The 18,301-nt window shown below is 42.0% G+C and overlaps 1 protein-coding gene across 4 annotated transcripts in view; it reads right to left on the reverse strand.

Annotated features, from left to right (window-relative positions):
* Nucleotides 1-2,010: 2,010 nt before the first annotated feature.
* LOC306666392 (bombesin receptor-activated protein C6orf89 homolog) overlaps nucleotides 2,011-18,301 on the reverse strand; it is a 37,589-nt gene continuing 21,298 nt past the window's right edge. For all 4 annotated transcript variants that reach the window (XM_079148439.1, XM_079148440.1, XM_079148441.1 and 1 more), the window contains 5 exons: nucleotides 11,159-11,313; nucleotides 10,909-11,048; nucleotides 9,480-9,609; nucleotides 5,850-5,973; nucleotides 2,011-3,186 (listed from right to left, as the gene is read on the reverse strand). In XM_079148439.1, the coding sequence (XP_079004565.1) occupies nucleotides 3,092-3,186; nucleotides 5,850-5,973; nucleotides 9,480-9,609; nucleotides 10,909-11,048; nucleotides 11,159-11,313 (644 nt within the window). In that variant the 3' untranslated portion in view covers nucleotides 2,011-3,091. The remainder of the gene's footprint in view (nucleotides 3,187-5,849; nucleotides 5,974-9,479; nucleotides 9,610-10,908; nucleotides 11,049-11,158; nucleotides 11,314-18,301) is intronic.

The raw sequence follows: 18,301 nt of genomic DNA on the forward strand, positions 1-18,301 counted from the left end.
GGAGGGGGCACACGGAAGTCAAAGAAACCCTCGGTTCTCTTCCTGGGCACCGCTGTGATGCAGCAGGAAGATAATGTGCTGCAGAACCAACGACTCACTTACCTACCTAGCTACAGGCAGTTAACGCCTTAGTTTTTTTTACTTGTAAAAGAAGTATTCTACTATCTACTTTATAGGACTGGGTGAAGAGGAAAGGAAATTATGTATATAGAGGCCCCTGTAAGTTGGGATGGACTAGGACAAGTATTTGAGTCATTTCTCTGAGAAAAGCCCAAATCTGCCTCTTAATTATTCACAGACTGCTTTGTATTTCACCAAATTGGTAGATTTCTGTTTTCATAAACACTATTTTATATCCCCTCTTCCCTGATAAAATGGAAGATGAATCTGCCTTTTTTCACAAACCAGGATAGGTGTGTAGTCTACTCATTAACTGCTGAAAAGCTTAGGACATTTAAACACAAGTGCTTCAAACTGGTATCAAAGCAGCCTGCCTCCCCAGAGAGCTGATTTCTAGGGCTCCATGTTTTTGTGCTGGGAACATACATGAAAGCGAACCTGACTCACATGCAGTCACCTCCCGGTAAGCACCTGACAAACCTGTGAACAAGTCCCTCTTTTTGGAGTTCTGGGGTTTTGATACTGTGACGGGGGAGGTGGGGCGTTGGTTAGGTCAACTTACCCTGTTCCTCCATCCCCGTTTGGTCATCTTGAGGAGCCTTTCCATGCTGGGTCTTGCAGAGACTTTTGCTAGTTCTGTCTAGTGGCCAAGAGCTGACTGGTGGGGGAAACTCATGGTACCCTACACAAAGTCTCGAATAACTAGAAAGGGGCTGGCTGGCCACCCTGTCATTCCTGTAGGATTGGTAGCTAGTAGATTCTGCTTATGAGAATTATTTTGAAAAGAAAGTGAATTACTTCTATGCATTCAGCGATTAAGAGCAGAAAACACTCTTTGGAGAATTTTTCAACACAAATCTACATTCAAGGTCTCAGCTGAAAATGGGTGAAATGAGTAGTATATGCATAAAGCTGCTCCTTGTCTTCAGTTATAATCATCCCTTGTTGAACTGCAGAACAGCTCAGGGGATGCCTTCCAACGTCAACACATGCAAGGGTTTCTTAGTTTTCAAAGTCTGAGCTGCAGTGTGTATTTTATGGGCATTTAAGATATGAAAGGCAGAAATAAAATGGGTAATAAAACACAAGATAATTAACAAGAACAAAACAGATCTCGATCATCAAAACCATTCCTCTGCTCCCTCCTCAGGAGCCCTCTTTTTTTTAACTCTGAGGGTCTAATTTAAGAAAATTCTGAGAGGCCTCTGAGAACCTGTTTTTATATACTTATGCCCCATGTGCAGCAGGGTGAGGACATGGCAGAAGCTCTGAGGATGTGCAAGAGGTTGGCCTCTAGATGATCCCTCATTTAAAATCTCTTAACTCATAACTGCTTAGCAGTCTGACTTTTATATGTACAAAAAGTTTTGTTTTTCCTGTACTCACCCACACAAGGGGCTAATTCTTTTAAGGAAAAATTCCCTCAGGTACAGTTCATCCTAGTTTCATTTAAACCCATGGAGGAGGCCCCGAGTGTTTCCACCCAAAGCTCTGTGAACTCTGCTTGTCCTTTATAAAACCACAAAGAGGCCATTCAAGTGCTCAATATTCATGGAATGTGCAGGAAAAGGGGGCCTGGGAGAAGCGGTGCAGGGATCCTCCAAGGATGAGAGGGACCCCATAAAGGGTCACAATTGCCTTCCATCGTTCCCATCTGCCTCAAGTCCTTAACTCTGACATAAATACCTACTATGTATCCGTTTGATTTCTGCAGTTTAGTGTGGTTTGTTCTTTTCTTTGTCTTGTGGAGGCATGACCAGTGGCCAGGGATCTAGCAGTGTCAATAAAGGAATAATAAGGGGGAAAAGGAAACAAGAGTGTCCTTACTTACACCATTTGAGAAACATATACCAAAAGTACTTGGGGGAAAACAATGAGCACAGCAAACCATCCAATCAGAACACAGTTTTATATCATTACAAAAAATAACATCTCACCTTGTTTCCCAGTACAAAGGGAAATCATTTTAGGACCAAGAATCACAAAATCAGTTGCAGCCGGGCTGGCAAACACTTTGAGTCTGGAGTTCCTTCCCCAACCACATTACAACATCAACTTTGACACATCTGCAAAACATCTCTGTACAAAGTCAGATCCTAAAGCTCAAACCTAGGGAGGCACCCTCTCCCAGGCCAGCTATCCTAACTCATCCCCCTTTGTAGACACTTGGTAAAAGCTGCAGTCAACAGGAGCGGTGCTGCATCAGCAGGAAGGGCTCTGGCCCAGCCAAGGGAGGGGACTAGGAGCCCAACTTCTGAGAAGCCATCCAGATGAGCAAGGAGGGAAGAGGGGGAGAAAGAATTACCTTAGGAATTCTCATTTAGAATTCTAATCATAATCTACCCTGGCACCACTGAGATGCCCAGAGCCATGGCAGATTTGGAAAACGTTACTCTTCTTAAATGTAGTTCAGTGTCATTTGATCTTTTTTCATTGGTTCTAAATTCCGTTTTGCTTGAGAAACTCCACTGATTTCTTTAGTCAGTCATGGCTTTCCAAAAAGCACACCGGCTAATGTAGTCAGGAAGACACCAGATGAGCAGGCCCATCTGGTAAGGGATGGCTCTGCCGTCAGGACCTACTGGCTTACCCTCTCCACTGCCAGGGAGCCAGCAGAGGGGAACATGTCCACACAAGTAGAGGGAGGCAAGGGCCCCATTTCCTGCCTGTGGGGCAGCCTCAAGCTCATAGTGCCCAAAGACCTGAAAGAGCCAGTCTCTCACAGATGGGTGCTGGCAAAGTCCTGGCCACGCAGCCAGGCTGGAATCCTTCCTGAGCCACCTGGGAAGTATCCAGAAGGTTAGGCCCTAGCCATGGTCTCCAGCACACGGTGACTAGCATGTGCATGCAGAGGGCAGCTAACTAAGTGACCAACCCTTGGAAAATGATTCATCGTTTTTGTTTTTATTTCCCCCCTTTCAACCTGGTTTTCAGCTCTCAAAGCTGTTCCTATTTATAGTTCTGCTGTTTCCTATAGTTCTGAGAGAGTGGTTCCATCACAGACGACCAAAGGCTGGACCCCTCTGGCTCCAATGTAGACCTTCCAGTGGGTGGCACCAGCATATCCTTGAAGGGAAAGAGCAACAAAAAAGCACGTGAATATCTGGGAATGAGCACACCTGCAGGCACCGAGTCCTGGATGACTTACTCTGAAGGCCTTTCAGCTCTTCCTAGCATCAGTACTCCTCACTATTACTAGTCCTTGCTGAAACCTAACATCCAACAGGTGGCACTTTCAACCAAAATGCATTCTCTCCCCACTCTCCCCTGGGCAATCAGTCCTCAGCCTCGGATTGAGCTCAAGCTTTCTTTGCAAGATAGGATGGGTCTGAGAGCGGGCAGACCTACCATTCAATTTTCCTCAGTCATCTATAACATGATTGCATCATAGCACGTCCAGATTACACTAAATCAGCATTTCCCAAATTGGGTTCTGCAAACAATAATGTACTATAAGAAACTCCAAAGAATATGGGTTCCACAGCCCAGTAAGTTTGAGGAACACCAGATTCCTCTAAGGCTTTTCAGTCTTTGGTATAATAATGTGCACTGTGTGTCGACTCCAACTGACTCAAATACCCGATTTACCAAGGGCTTCCCCAGGAGCTCCCATTCCCTTAGCTGGCGTCATGAGCAATCGGAAGAATTATTCAGGAAACATGAACCTATGTTGTTTGAGTGGGCTAGGAAGGAAAACTCAAAACCTTTAACACTTCAATAATCTGATGATGTGGACATCACCGTGCCTACGATTAAAATGACTGTCTTTTACAATTCAAAAATTCAAGAGGATAGATCTCATGTTAAATTTTTTTTACCATAATACAATAACATTAAAAAACAAACAAAAAACTTTTCTGATGGAAAATTTTCTAGAGTATGGTTCCTACTCATCTTTAAAAACTGAGAACATTGAATAGAATTTAACCTTTGCTTGACGACTCAGAAAAGGTCACAATGAGCTGTACTATACAGGGACTGCAGATCCTGTGCCTGACCTGTGTGTCATCCTGGAGAATGCCTCCAAGTCAAGGTTTTCTGCCCTCCATCTCCACAAGACAATAAATATTTTGTCAAAAATCAAAGAACTTCCTCATCATAGTACCATTCTCTGGAATTCTTAAGGGACTGAAGACATCATCCTACAACCACTGAATTATTCTTCTCCCTTGTCAGGGTCTTGCTTTTCTGTCCTCATTTTGTATGGCGTCAGCTATAGCCATTGCTTCTATTCCCATGACCACTGCAGGTCCCCGCTGCCCTCCCACACTTGGTTCCCCTCATTCTTCTCTCCAGCCTGTTCTCCTCAGTCTCCCAAGCCTTTCCTGTGTTCCTGTCATGTGGATGGCCTTTTACAGATACTGTCAACCACAGGGTTCCTTGCTTTCTGGGTCACAAACTGGCCTGTCCCAACATGAAGGTCAACTATTCTGGATTTTAGGCTATTCTGGTCTATCTGCACCAGCAGCGTTTGATGCTCAAAGTTTCTTTGGTCACTCCTCGACATCTTATTTCCCCCCCTTTTAAAATTAATTCTATAACTGGCACTCTGGATGCTTGTGGGAGTTGAAAATCCAGAATTTGGATAACTAGGGAGTTTATGTAGTTGTCTGAACTGCTAGGCATTTGTAGAACATAAGACACCTATTCAATCAAGCACAAACTCCAAACCCAAACATACCACACAGATTTTTGCAATAATCACCCTTCATGTAAGGGTCATTCTAGTATAGGAAGCAGGTTCAGAACAGTTTCCATACAAGAATCCTCTTTTTTTGTAAGCATTTCCCAAGCACCAGGCCAGCTGTGCTCCATTAGTAAGTTAACGCCTAATTTGTGCATTATTTTTATTTTCTACTCCTAAACTAAAATGAAAGTTATGCAACTTGGAGTAAAGCTTGGCATAGTTTGCAATCTGCTCCCCACAAGTGAGGTGAAAGGTTTCTAGGAATTCGGGGTCTCCTGAATGGCTAAAATGAAATCAACTGGAAAACTAATCTGAGCTCTGTCAGGGATTGTTGGCCTCACCCAGGTTTTGTGAGGTAGGAAAAACAAAGAGGTCAATGGTGACACTTGCTGATTTATTTGCTTCTGCCAACAAGACTGCTGTCACACTAATTGCTACTGACAGTAGCTGATGTAAACCTGTTTCTTTGGAATGGATTTTTAGAATATAAGGCACAGGATGAGTCTCAGATGGGAAAACATGAAGCTGGAGTCAAGAGTGAGTCATCTGTGTGAAGCTGTGACTTGGCTGTGGAACCAAAGAGGAGGTAACATTTCTGTGTGTGACCCCTACATACTGCTTTGCATTGTTTTATTTGCAAAACAGGTATATAGTTTCCTGGCATCTTGAATTGTCCCTCCCCTGGCTTGCCTGTGCTCAAGCTGACATGTAAGACTTGATTTGAGGCTCTGCTTGACTCTAGTGGGACATCTATAAAATGAGGGATTGATCTAAACATTTTCCAGAATTCCTTCTAACTTGAAGGTTCTATGACCAACTGGCATGTGCATTCTAAGTACTGTATGTAGAAGACATTTCTCTCTGCTATGTAAGTTGTTCTATTTCTAAGCATAAATACATTGACCCTGTTAATAAAAGATGTTATTTTTGACTCTACTTAATAGAAACTTTGGGAAGGCAGTGTTTGATACTTATCATATTTTCTGAGTTAAAAATTAAAAAGATTCCTCAGTTGACCCTACCCTCCTGAGACCCGACCTACCAATATCCCCTGGCTCTACTGGCATGGCCACAGACTGACAGTGTCTTCGGCACTGGAAGGGAGGGATGAGCTGCAACATGGCCTCACCGCTGCCAATGGTAAATAAGTCATGCACCTTATGCATCTGGAGGAAAGAACAGGGGATGGGAAAGAGAACAAATAAAATGTGAGCATCAGTACACAAAAATCCTCACACATATGGCTTGAGTTTCCTAGCAGCCTAAGAGGAAAAAAGAACCAATAACAGAATTCACAATTACGTCCCAAGCACAAAACAAACTAGCTTCTCCTAAGCATGGCATCTCCTGGTACTGAGAGGGTAAAATCTCTTCTATGGGTTCTTCTAAAGAGACACTGTGTGATTTACTCAGCAATATCCTCAATGATAGCCCACAGCATTTGTTGAATGAGTGCTATGACGTAGATATGTGTCCCGCAAAAGCTTATGTGTAAGACAATGCAAGGTTTAGAGGTAAAATGATTGGATTATGAGAGCCTTAGCCCAATCGGTGAATTAATCCCATCATAGGGATTAACTGAATGGTAACTGAAGGCAGGTGGGTGTGGCTGGAGGAGGTGGGTCGCTGGGGCTGTGCCTTTGGGGTATATATTTTGCCTTTGTTGAGCAGAGCTCTCTGCTTTGCGGAGGCGCCGTCTGAAGCTGCTTTCCTCCACCACACTCTTCTGCCATGATGCTGAACCTTATTCAAGCCCTGAAGAATGGAGTGGGCTGTTTTATGAACTGAAACCGTGAGCCCCAAATAAACTTTTCCTACTCTAATTGTTCATTAGTGAAAAACTGATTAAAACAACGAGCTTCACAATTTGTAACTATTTTGATTCACAGTTTCAAAGTAGGTCAAAGGCAAAATATCTTCTTGTCACATATATAGGTATATACACACATATATAGATATATAGATAGGAGTTGGGGTTTGAACCCAAGGCCTTGCACATGCTAGGCAAGTCCTCTATCACTCAGCTACACCCCCAGTCCTCTTATCACAATTTAACAAAAGAGGTTCTAGTGGAGGCCAACCCTTTGTTTAGTATACAATCTTCTGAGGGACTGATTTAATCCAGATATTCTAGATAAATAGGTCTGCATATCCTTAAGGCACTCTTCCACAGAATATCACTTCTTACTATCAGGGTTCTGATAAAAATTGCACAGCAGTAAGTTTAAGTTTAAATTATCTGACAAGACCTGGGTAAGCAGATATGGCATGTTATTAATTAAAACTAATGACAGTAAGCCTGGTCTTTGATTTTGAAAATGAGAGACGACCAGGACATGCACCTGCACAGGTAACTACTGCCTTAAGTACAACCTGATGTGTGCCAGGCAAGGCGTTGTGAAGCCTTTGGATGGGCAGAGAATAGGGACATGGAGAGATGGCACTTGCTCTGACTTTTCTCCCCAGTTCCATGGTGAGAGAAACCCCCTAGAGCCTCCCTTTTCTTCCCTCCTCCAAGCTCCTGCCCACCAAAAGCAGAGGTCACATTGGACTCCCTAAGCTTGGTTTTTTTTCCTTCACCACTCCAGGATTCTAGAGCCTTGGGTTAGGGTCTCATGTTCCCCTGGGTTCAACCCTGGCTATAAGGCGACATTAAAGCCATTTCACTGGCTACTGCAGTGACAGGAGCAAGCCTGTTATCTGGAGCTGGCCTGTAGCTGACTGGTGCTAACACCAAAGAAGCCCTGATATCTGTAGTCTAGAAAAAATCCCAAAGAAGTTCTAAAGCAAGTGGATATAGTCTTCTTTCATAGGCCTGAGATGGGTGGGCTCACGTTCCTTCACACCTAGGGTGGAAAGAGACAACAGGAGGGTGCAGGCCAGACCTGGGCAACACTGGGGAATGGGTGGAGCTAGACTTAACCTCCTCCCCTAGTGCCTCCTAACTGCCAGACTAGATCTCCTTTTCTATCCTAAGCCTGTGTTGGGATGCTGGGCTGAGACACTGACTTTATCAGGGCCCGGGACCAGAGATGTGGAGAATAGGGTGGAGTAAGGAGGCTAGGAAAAAGGGGAACTTGGGCCAGGGTGGGAAAACAGATGCTCCAAGAAACCAGACTCAGGACTTTTGCCTTTCAGGGCCACTCCCCTTCCCAAAACATCCCTGTGAACCACAAGATGATTCTGATAGCCATTTGAGTAACTGAATTTACTTGGTTGGCTGGGCTCCTTGGTGCTAAGTGGACTAGTGAAATTATCTTCAATATTTAAGTGGGAAAATTGAGATAAAGGCCCTCGCCCAGAATTATATCATAATTATGAAGATGAAATCATACTAGGGCCAAAGTTCTAGTCAGGAACAGCAGGATAAACTCTGGTAAAGTCTGAGTCAAGAGCTGAGCACCTCCCCACTGCTGGCAGACAGAAATTCTTACTTCTAGACAAAATGATTGTTTTTATAGGTTTTTAAATTCCTCCAACACAATTCAGCAAATCTGGAGCCAAACAAGAGTATCAGGAGGTTGAAGACACAACCAGGAGTTGGGAGGGAGTCACAGTTTGGGATGTTTGTGTGTGTGTGTGTGTGTGTGTGTGTGTGTGTGTGTTGAACCCAGGGCCTCAAGTATGCTAAGTACAGCTTTACCACTGGGATGTACCCCCATCCCTAAATATTTTCAAAGGAAAATTCATTCTTTTAATTCTTCCAAACCAATTCAAGCTCAAAATTCTTCCTCAGGAATTAAATTCAATAAAAGAACAATTCAGAGAAAAAATAAGTAGATACAAACACAGAACACCTTCTCCCAGTCCACTGGCCAGGGACCAAAGTGGGAAACATTGGCTGCAGAGTGGGCCTTTCCACCCTGAGTGGGACACCTACCTCCTCTAGGGGTCTAGCAGATCCTCTCCAGGCCCCAAAGTTTTTGACTTTCCAGTTTTCTACCTGAATGTTCTTATTTGTTCTTTATTTTGTTTTGGTGGTACTGGAAATGGAACCCAGGGATGGTCTAGGACTGAGTTACTTCCCCATTCCTTTTTATTTTATTTTGAGACAGGGTCTTGCTACATTGTCCAGGCTGGGCTTGAACTTGCCATCCTCCTGCCTCACCCTCCTGAGTAGTTGGGATTACAGGCATAAGCTATGATGCCTGGCTTTCTTATTTATTTCTGGGGAAAGACACTCTGGGGGTGGGGATTAAAGGAATCCTCCTGTTAACCTGCTCTGTGACCTCAGACAAATAACTTAAAATCTCTCTGGGGCTCAGTTTCCTTACTTACAAAATGAAGAAATTGGGCTATTCATTTACATACTATTCATCTATGGCTTGTCTACTTTATAATTTGGGGTAGGGAAGTCAGACTCACTGCACACTGAAGTCCCTTCAAAATTTACAATTCCACTCCCTTTAATGTAGAAAAGTAGCTTGCCCCTACAACTTAAGGATAGGAAACAGACTTTCAAGGTACCTAAACTTTCTGGGAACATGCCTTCATAAGAGAGTGGGCCACTGTAGGTCTCTTGGCTAGCAGCAGGAAGGGAGACCTTTGGATTATGTAAGTGTCCCCTCAATTTACCCCTAAGTCAATATTCAAGAAAAGCCTTTGATTATGACACCAATTCGGATCCAAAATGAAGAATATTCTAGATTCAAGTCCTCTCAAAATCTCCTACCTTACTCCCCACAACAGGTTCCGGGTGAAGAAGGAAGCACTTTTTTAAGGAGGCATCTTTTGGAAATGGCAGGTGGATAAAAACAGGAAAAAGCTCCCGTAAAATTTGTGATCTATTCAGAGGTCTTCTCCTGTAAAAGTTTGTAACAGAAAAAAGTCACCAGACTGGGCCAGCCAGCCTATGTTCATGACTAACAAAGACCTAAGCAAGGGTGGGGAAACTGGGTGGTAGGTAAAGAGGAAAAAAACAATATAATATCCTAAGTTCTAGGTCCACGAAGAACAGTCATGCTGAATAAAAGAATTATAACACACAAGCATAAACTCTATGGCCATGATTTCAATGAGTGGGTGGTATGTTTATAACATCCAGTTAAAACGATGTGCAGCGAAGGAAAGAAACAATCTATTCATTCTATCTTGTAAAAAGATTGCAAAGACAGCAGGCCGGGTGGAGGAAGGGAAGAAGAAAGGAAGGGATTAAAAAAAAAAAAAAAAAAAGCATGACTCTTCTTCCCAGTGCAGAGTGGGGGGCCTGATTAGCTTGTTAAACTGGGCATTCTATCTCAAAAATAGAAGGCAAATTTAAAGTAAGGAGGAAGCATTAAGAAATTATCCAAGGGGCCGGGGTTGTGGCTCAGTGGTAGAGCACTTGCCTAGCACGTGCAAGGCACTGGGTTCGATCTTCAGCACTGCATACAAATAAACAAGTTACTGTGTCCATCTACAACTAAAAAAAATATTAAAAAAAAAATTATCCAAAAGAAGTCTGAAAAAGCTATTTTAATTCTCCTCTGAAACAGTTCTAGGATGGAAACTGGCTTTTGTTTTCTTGCTAGAGTGCAACCTTAGCTCCAAGGAACGGGCCAGACTGGGCCAGCCAGCCTATCTTCATGACTGGAGGACATGGAACGTCTTCCGTAGGACACAGGAAGGAACACAGAAACTAACATGGGTTTCAATCCTGATTGGTTGTGCCTGGGCAAGTTACTGAGCCTCTGTGATTCCTACTCTTCTGGTCTGAAAAACGACAATGATAATTTCTTTTCCCCAGAGCTATTAGGAGTGTCACTAACAAGCAACAGACACTAAGTACCAAAACACACTGCCAGGAACAAGCAAGTGCCAGGAAATGCAGTTCTCCTGCTCCTCACACTCCTTCCTCAGCCCTCAGTGCTCAGGACCCGTCCTGCACACACATCAATACTAAACACATAATTAGAGGCAAACTATGATTCTATTAGGCAATATTGGTGTTCCCCCATGGTGGGGCCCTCCTTCTGACACATGTTTCATTTGGTTAGTTTATCAGTGAATTCCTCTCCCCTGACTGTGTGCTGTAAAGGGAGCACATGGTGTGAAGTGGGGCAGGGGCTCAGCTGTGGATCCTGCCTCTTTCCCACACAAGCTAAGAGCCCTTTCACACTCACCAGGGATAAGGAAAAGGGAACCACCGCTCAGGAAAGCAACGCCACCACTTGGCAAAAAACCCTTCAGTGAAGCCTTCTGTCACTTCAGGGTATTGGCACAAAAAATGTTGAATCTCCTCAGACAACAGGGGCTGTCCAGTCTTGGTGAGGCAGAAAGCAAAACAAAAAGTTATTTATCATAAGTTTTAGAAAGCTTCCTCCAGCCTTTAAACGATAATTAGTCTGTGGGAGAATCAGGCTTCTTGCTTACCTTCACCACCAGAGGATGGAGTTGCTCAAACTCCTTGGGGGTATCCTCCAGGAGCATTACCTTGAGGGGTAAGTTATGGGCACAGCCAGTGCAGTTGGGAGGGATGGACTCTGACTCATTCTGCTCACAGTCATTTGTCCACCAGGGGTCAAAGTCTGAGAGAGGGAGAGAGAGATGGAGAAAGCAGATAGATACAGAAATAACACAGATGGTAGATCCAGCAGCTCCAGGAATGAAAGTAAAAGGAACATAATTTTCAAAGCAAACAATGATAAGCAACCTCTGAAGAGGTACGTGTGAAATAAGTACCCTCGGAGGAGGGAGCAGAGGGTCCAGGGACAAGGGGTGGGGAGGAGGGTACTTTTCTCTGTATACTTTTCAGAATATGTTGTTTAATGTGTACATGTATTTCCTAAATCAAATGAATAAATAAAACATAACAGTTGGAAAAAATTTTTTCTCTCAACATATTCTAACCCATGACCCACTTGTCTGAAATGTCTACAGCACACAGGGAGGGGCAGATGGAAAAGGTGGCCTTGCATCCCTGACACGTCTTCTTGTACTTTGAGCACCTAGACCTTGGCTCACAAGTACAAGTGGGGGGGGCCAGGACAACTCTGAGAAGGAAGAGTGAGAAAAGGGCACAGAAAATAGAAGGGATGGAGAGAAAAGACAGTACTTCCTAGGGGCCCCTTTGGCACACAGTGAATCACATCTGCTGATAAGAACTGCTCCACCCTAGCTCAGAAGGACGTGGGGCTACTATTAACCATTGTTTCTAAGAACCACGGGTTGGTCAGAAGTGAAGAGACCCCAACCCAGACCCTGGTGTGAGTGCTCACTGGCTGCATGAACCTTTCCCCAGGCTGGCTCCTTCTCTGAGAGGGTTCTCTTTCTACAGTCTTTCCCAGGTTCTTTCTGTTCCTTCCCTCTGACAAATCCTTTTTATAATGCTCTTGTATTATTTCTTGTTTGTTTTCTGTTCTGGGTTTCATCTGTATTCTCTCAGAGCTGTTTGTTTTAAACTCTCTATTTTGAATCCAAAATGTTTCACAACATGTTTCTGATTAAAACCCAGTCGAAATCAATCCAGAGAGAGCCTAGAACAAAAGGCAAGAGACAGCCAAATGTGGCTGAAGTGAACTGTTATTTAATTCATTCATTCATTCATTTAGGTACTGGGGATTGAACTCAGGGGCACTTTACTACAGTTCCATCCTCAACCATTTTTACTTTTTCACTTTGAGACAGGGTCTCACTAAGTTGTCCAGGCTGGCCTGGAACTTGCAATCCTCCTGCCTTAGTGTCCCAAGTTGTTGGGATGATAGGCATGCAACACCGTGAATTTTTTAAACCAATAAACTCATTTAGAAAACAACTCTTTTTTGGGGGGTGGGAGGACACAAAGTCTTTATTATTTATGTGGTGCTGAGGATTGAACCCAGTGCCCCACACATTAGAGGCAAGCGCTCTACCACTGAGGCACAACCCCAGCCCTAGAAACCAACTCTTCATCACAAAATATTCTCTGTAATTGGCAGTAAACACTTCATCTTGGTTTTCCTTAAGGCAGTAGCAGAAGGATGGGAAATCCCCACAAGATAAGGTCTGTGCCCAACACCATCAGTACCTGGGTTTCCTCGAGGTAGCTGCCCGCTCCCCTACTAGGTCAATCTATCTACCTCTCCTCCCACAGGGCTTTCCAGGACCCTCCAGGGCCAGCTGAAGAAACTTCTAGTGCCACCTGTCTCACCCGTTTCAATGATACACTGAAGTTGCAAAGTTATACATTTTTTTCCTTCTGGAATACTTTCAAATGTTCCTTATTAGGAGTAAAAAATAATGAATTCTTGCCAAAATACAAGAACTTCAGGTAATGAATACACCATGAAGCACAAATAATTATGATAACATGTTACAATTACATACAACATTTCAGTTTTCAAAGTAGTTGGGAGGGAAAGAGATGGGGGACGGAAGCCAATGCAACAAGAGCCAGCCTTGCACTTGCCTTTTCTGCATACTATATAGGTTAATGTTTACCATGTGATTACGGAGGAGGCCTCGTTACTTTCATCTTACAGACGAGTAAACTCAAAGTGACAGAAGTTCCCAAGGCACCGCAGTGCAGCAGGAAAGCACAGTGGATGCGGGCAAGGGGCTCAAGGGAACGCTGCTGCAGGGCTTCCAGGGCTTGAAGCACATGTCACTCTCTCGAGAGCAAAATGAGGAACCGTTGTTTTCATCCATCAGTGGGGTTTTTCAGCAGGGGTTTCTGATGTTCTAGGGGCATTATTCCGAGTTGTGACTAGAGTGCCTTAAGAGAGGCTACGAAGAGGAAGACCTGGTTATATTTTGATTTCGCCCTTTTGGGGTGAGGGAGTACTGTGATGAGAAGCGAAACATAATGGGAGACTAAGCGGGGATAGTGGGCTGAAGGAAAGGAGTGAAATCCGGGGTAGTGATGACCCAATTTATAGATGTAAGCAACAGCACTGTAAATGTGCTGGATGACACCGCCCTAGGGCTCCTCATCTAAAGAGCTCCAACGTGGGAGACATTGGCGATCTGCAGATTTGTTATATTTTTCTGCAGTACTGTGAAATATTCCAATATAATCATTCATTATGACTGTCTTCCCAAGAGATGACAGTAAAACATCAAGACAAAGGGGAACCATCCTCTAATCTGTACAAATGTGCTTCACGGGCCAGCAGCAAGCAGCTCTGAAGGTCTTAACTGTAACTTGTTTAATTTTATTATGAGCTTTAGATATTCTTGGTATTTCCAGGTGGAGATCCCATGAAACTAAGGTGCAGGAAGAAGACTCAGTAAACAATCAAGATAGGAAAAGAAAGCAAGGACAGGACAGTACCTTGGGAAGTAAGAGAAAAACCTAGGGGTGATTTTCCCTCAAAGACCAAGGAACACATGTAAATAAATGTTAGTACTAAGTAAAGAATATAAGATGAAACAATGTAAGATGCAGATATCTTGATATGTAAAAATCAATAGCTTTATTACTCTAATCAGTTAAAAAATTAAATGAAAAATGATCCAATTCATAAAAACTAGAAATAAATTTAACAAGGTAAAACTAGGAGCTGGGTGCAGTGGCACCTGCCTATAATCCCAGTTACTTGGGTGACTGAGGGAAGAGGATCACCAGTTCAAGGCTAGCCACAACTTAGTGAGAACCTGTTTCAAAATTAAAAAAAAAAAAAAAAAAAAGTACTAGGGATATAACAGTAGTAGAGGACCCCTTGGTTCAATCTCTAGTACCAGCCGAAAAAAAAAAAAAGTGAGAACTATAAAATTTTATTAAAGGATATAAAAATAAGATCTCAAAATAAAGAAATGAACCATGTACTATAGTCCTAGATAGGGAGAATGTCATGTCAAATGTTGGGCTAAGGATGCTCAGTGTCGAGTGCTTGCCTAGCATGTGGGAAGCTCCGGGTTCTATCCTCAGTAATACACATACACACACAAAAGATGTCAAGTCTCCCCACAATCATATATACATAAATTTAATACAACCTGGACAGAATCAAATCAGGTTCCTTATTAATGAAGGCAGGGATGGGAGGAAGCTGTAACAACTGGGTTCTAAAGTTTACCTGTAAGAGTAAATGTGTGGAATAGTAACAGGCAGTATAATCTAGCCCTGCCCAACCACCCTGGACAATACAAATAATTTCCCAAGTATGGTCACTGGCTAAAACCTATGGCGGACACTCCCCTTAAGCACAGAAACAGTTAGAGCACAGCTATGTGACAGACACTGGGCAAATGACCGACTTAAGGACCCTGACCTCTGACTACCCATGGGTTACTAACAGGCTGGAGTCTGTATCCACCTGGGTAGAGGAGGGCAGGACTGGAGGGGCAGAGCATAATTTTGCTTTCTCTATGTAGTTGTCAATATATATATTTTTAAAAAGAGCTTTACTAAGATAAAATTCACATACTATAAAATGCATGCATTAAATTATATAATTTATCACAAGCTAAATTATTCATCCAGAAAAAATTTTTTAAAGCTTAAATATTCACTGAATATCAGTGAATTTGTAGTTGTGTGTAACCATTTACTAATTTAAAAATATTTTCAACACTCCAAAAACAAACTGTACCAATCAGCAGTCACTGATGTCCAACCCCTGCCATTCCCACCCAACCCTGAACAACCTTACTCATCTATTTCATTTCTATGGATTTGCCTACTCTGATATTCCACACAAGAGGAATCATACTATATGTTGCCTTATATGTCTGGCTTCTTTCATTTTGCGTAAGTTTTCTTTTTTGGTACCGGGGATTGAACCCAGGGGTGCTTAACCACTGAGCCACAGCCCCAGTCCCTGCCCTATTTATATTTCATTTAGAGATAGGGCCTCATGACTTTCTTAGGGCCTCAATAAGTTGCTAAGGTGGCTTTGAACTTGTGATCCTCCTGCCTCAGCCTCCCAAGTCACTGGGATTACAAGTGTCTCTACCATGCCTGGCTTACATAGGTTTTCAAGGCTTGTCTTTGTTGTAGCATGTATCGGTACTTCATTCTTTTTTAATGTCAAGTAATATTTCATTGTACGGCTATGGCATTTTGTTTACATATTCATCAGTTCGTGGAAATTTGAGTGCTCAGGCTTCTATTACACCTGTGTACAAGTTTTTGTGTGGACAAGTTTTCATGTCTCTTGAGTATATATCTAGGAATGTAATTACTAGGCTACATAGTACTTCTATTTAACTCTTTGAGAAACTGACAAATTGTTTTCTAAAGCAGCCATACTATCTGACATTCCCATCAACATGGATCAAAATTCCAGTTTCTCCATGTCCAAGCAAACACTTGTTATTTTCTGTTGTTTAAAATTTTTTTGTAGTTATAGATGGAAAAAACGCCTTTATTTTATTTGTTCATTTTTATGTGGTGCTGTGGACCCAACCCAGTGCCTTGTACATGTTAAGCAAGTGCTCTGCCACTGAGCTCCAACTCCAGCCCTTTTTTTTTTTTTTTTAAATGACAGCTCTTTTCATGGGTATAAAGTAGCATCTCATTGTGGTTTTGATTTGGATTTTCCTGATGACTAATGATATTGAGGGTCTTTTCATGTATATACTGGCCATCTATACATTTTTAAAGAAATGTTTACTTAAACTCTTTGCTAATTTTTCATTGGTTGTCCTATTCTAGAACTAGATTTTAAGAGGAATAAACAATAAATTCTTTTTGGGGGGTGGGTACTGGGGATTAAACTCAGAACCCTACACAGGCTAGGCAATCTACCAATGAGCTACATCTCCAATCCTTTTTATTTTTTATTTTGAGGCAGGGTCTCAGTAAATTGCTAAAGATGGCCTCAAACCTATGATCCTCTTGTTTCAGCCTTCTGAGTAGCTGGGCTTACACAAATGCACCACCACACCCAGCTAACAATAAATTCCTTTTTTTTTTTTTTTTTTTTTTGTGGTGCTGGGGACTGAACCCAGGGTCTCTGCATGCAAGGCAAGCCTTCTACCAATTGAGCTATATCCCTATTCTAACGATAAATTCTTGAAAACAAAATGAGGGATTTGCTTTACCAGATATTAAAGTATTCTATAAAGCTACAATAATTAAAATAGTAAAGGCAATTATCCTCATTATTCAGATTCCTATTTTCAAATTCCCCTACTCCCTAAAATTACTTAACCCCCAAATAAATACCCAAGATGCTTTTTGATCATTCACAGAGCAGCAAATCCCAGCTGCTTTTTTTCCACTTCCTATATTATAAACAAGTATCCTATTCATTACCTATTTTAATGCCACATTTTTTAGCATTTTTGTGGAGTGATTTTGTTATATAAAAGGGCCCCTAAGAGAGACAGTGTACGTACCTTGTCAGAGGGCATATGTGATCTCTCTGTACTTTCCCCAATTTTGCTGTGAATTCAAAGCTGCTCTAAAAAATGAAGCTAATTAATGAAAAAAAAAAAAAAAAAAAGTTCCCAAGTATAGTGCTAAAGTGCTACCTGGTTTTCCTAAGTGTCAGAAGGTTATGATGTGCCTTACAAAAAAAAATATGCATTTGTTCTGGAATTACAGTTCTGTTGACTGTGAGTTTAATGTTAATGAAGCAACAATATATATTAAATGAGGGTTTTTTAAACAGAAACATACATAAAACAAAGTGTGTACTGATTGATTATGAAACTGTGGGAGAGGCTTGCAGGTGCCTAACCTGCATCTCCTATAAGGGCAGTAATCTAGCACTCATTAATCCGGTGTTCTCTGGGACTTCACAGTACATACCTACCATAAATAATGAAAATCAAATGTGGTCCAGATCAAGGAAGCTTTCTCTGCATAGAGAAAAACATATATATAGATATATATATGCAAATATATATATATATGTGCGTAAAAAGCTTGAGAGAAAAAGAAATATAGAAACAGATTGTGTGTAACCCTAGTCCTAGACCTAACCCTAATCTCTGGTAAAAAAAAAAATATGTAGGGCTGGGGAGATAGCTCAGTTGGTAGAGTGCTCACCTTGCAAGCAAAAGGCCCTGGGTTTGATCCCCAGCACTACAAAAAAAAAAAAAAAAAAAAAAAAAAAAGTATCTATATAAATATATAGAGATTTATATAGATATAGAAATAATAGCACATGTATATAAAAATGTGTTTATGAATATCCCAGGTATATTTTTTATGACAGCAAAGCAAAACTTGTTAAATTATGGAACATCCTTAGAATGGAATATAAAATTTCCCCAAATTGTATATTGGGTTAAATAATATCCAAAGTTTATATCCTTTCTGGAACTTCAAAATGTGAACTTACATGGAAATAGGGTCTCTGCAGATGTGATTTTTAGTTAAGATGAGGTCATACTGATGTATATTGGGTACTTAATCCAACCTGAATTATGTCTTTGTTATGGTTTGGATGTGAGGGGTCCTTCAAAAGCTCATTTGTGAGACAATGCAAGAAGGTTTAGAGGACAAATGATTGGGTTATGACAGCCTTAACCCAATCAGTGAATTGATCCCCTGATAGGATTAACTGAGTGGTAACTGAAGGCAGGTAGGATGTGGCTGGAGGAGGTGGGTCACTAGGGGCATGTCTTTGGAGTAAATATTTTGTA

The sequence above is a fragment of the Sciurus vulgaris genome (assembly GCF_902686455.1).
Source record: "Sciurus vulgaris genome assembly, chromosome: 7".
Taxonomy (NCBI): domain Eukaryota; kingdom Metazoa; phylum Chordata; class Mammalia; order Rodentia; family Sciuridae; genus Sciurus; species Sciurus vulgaris.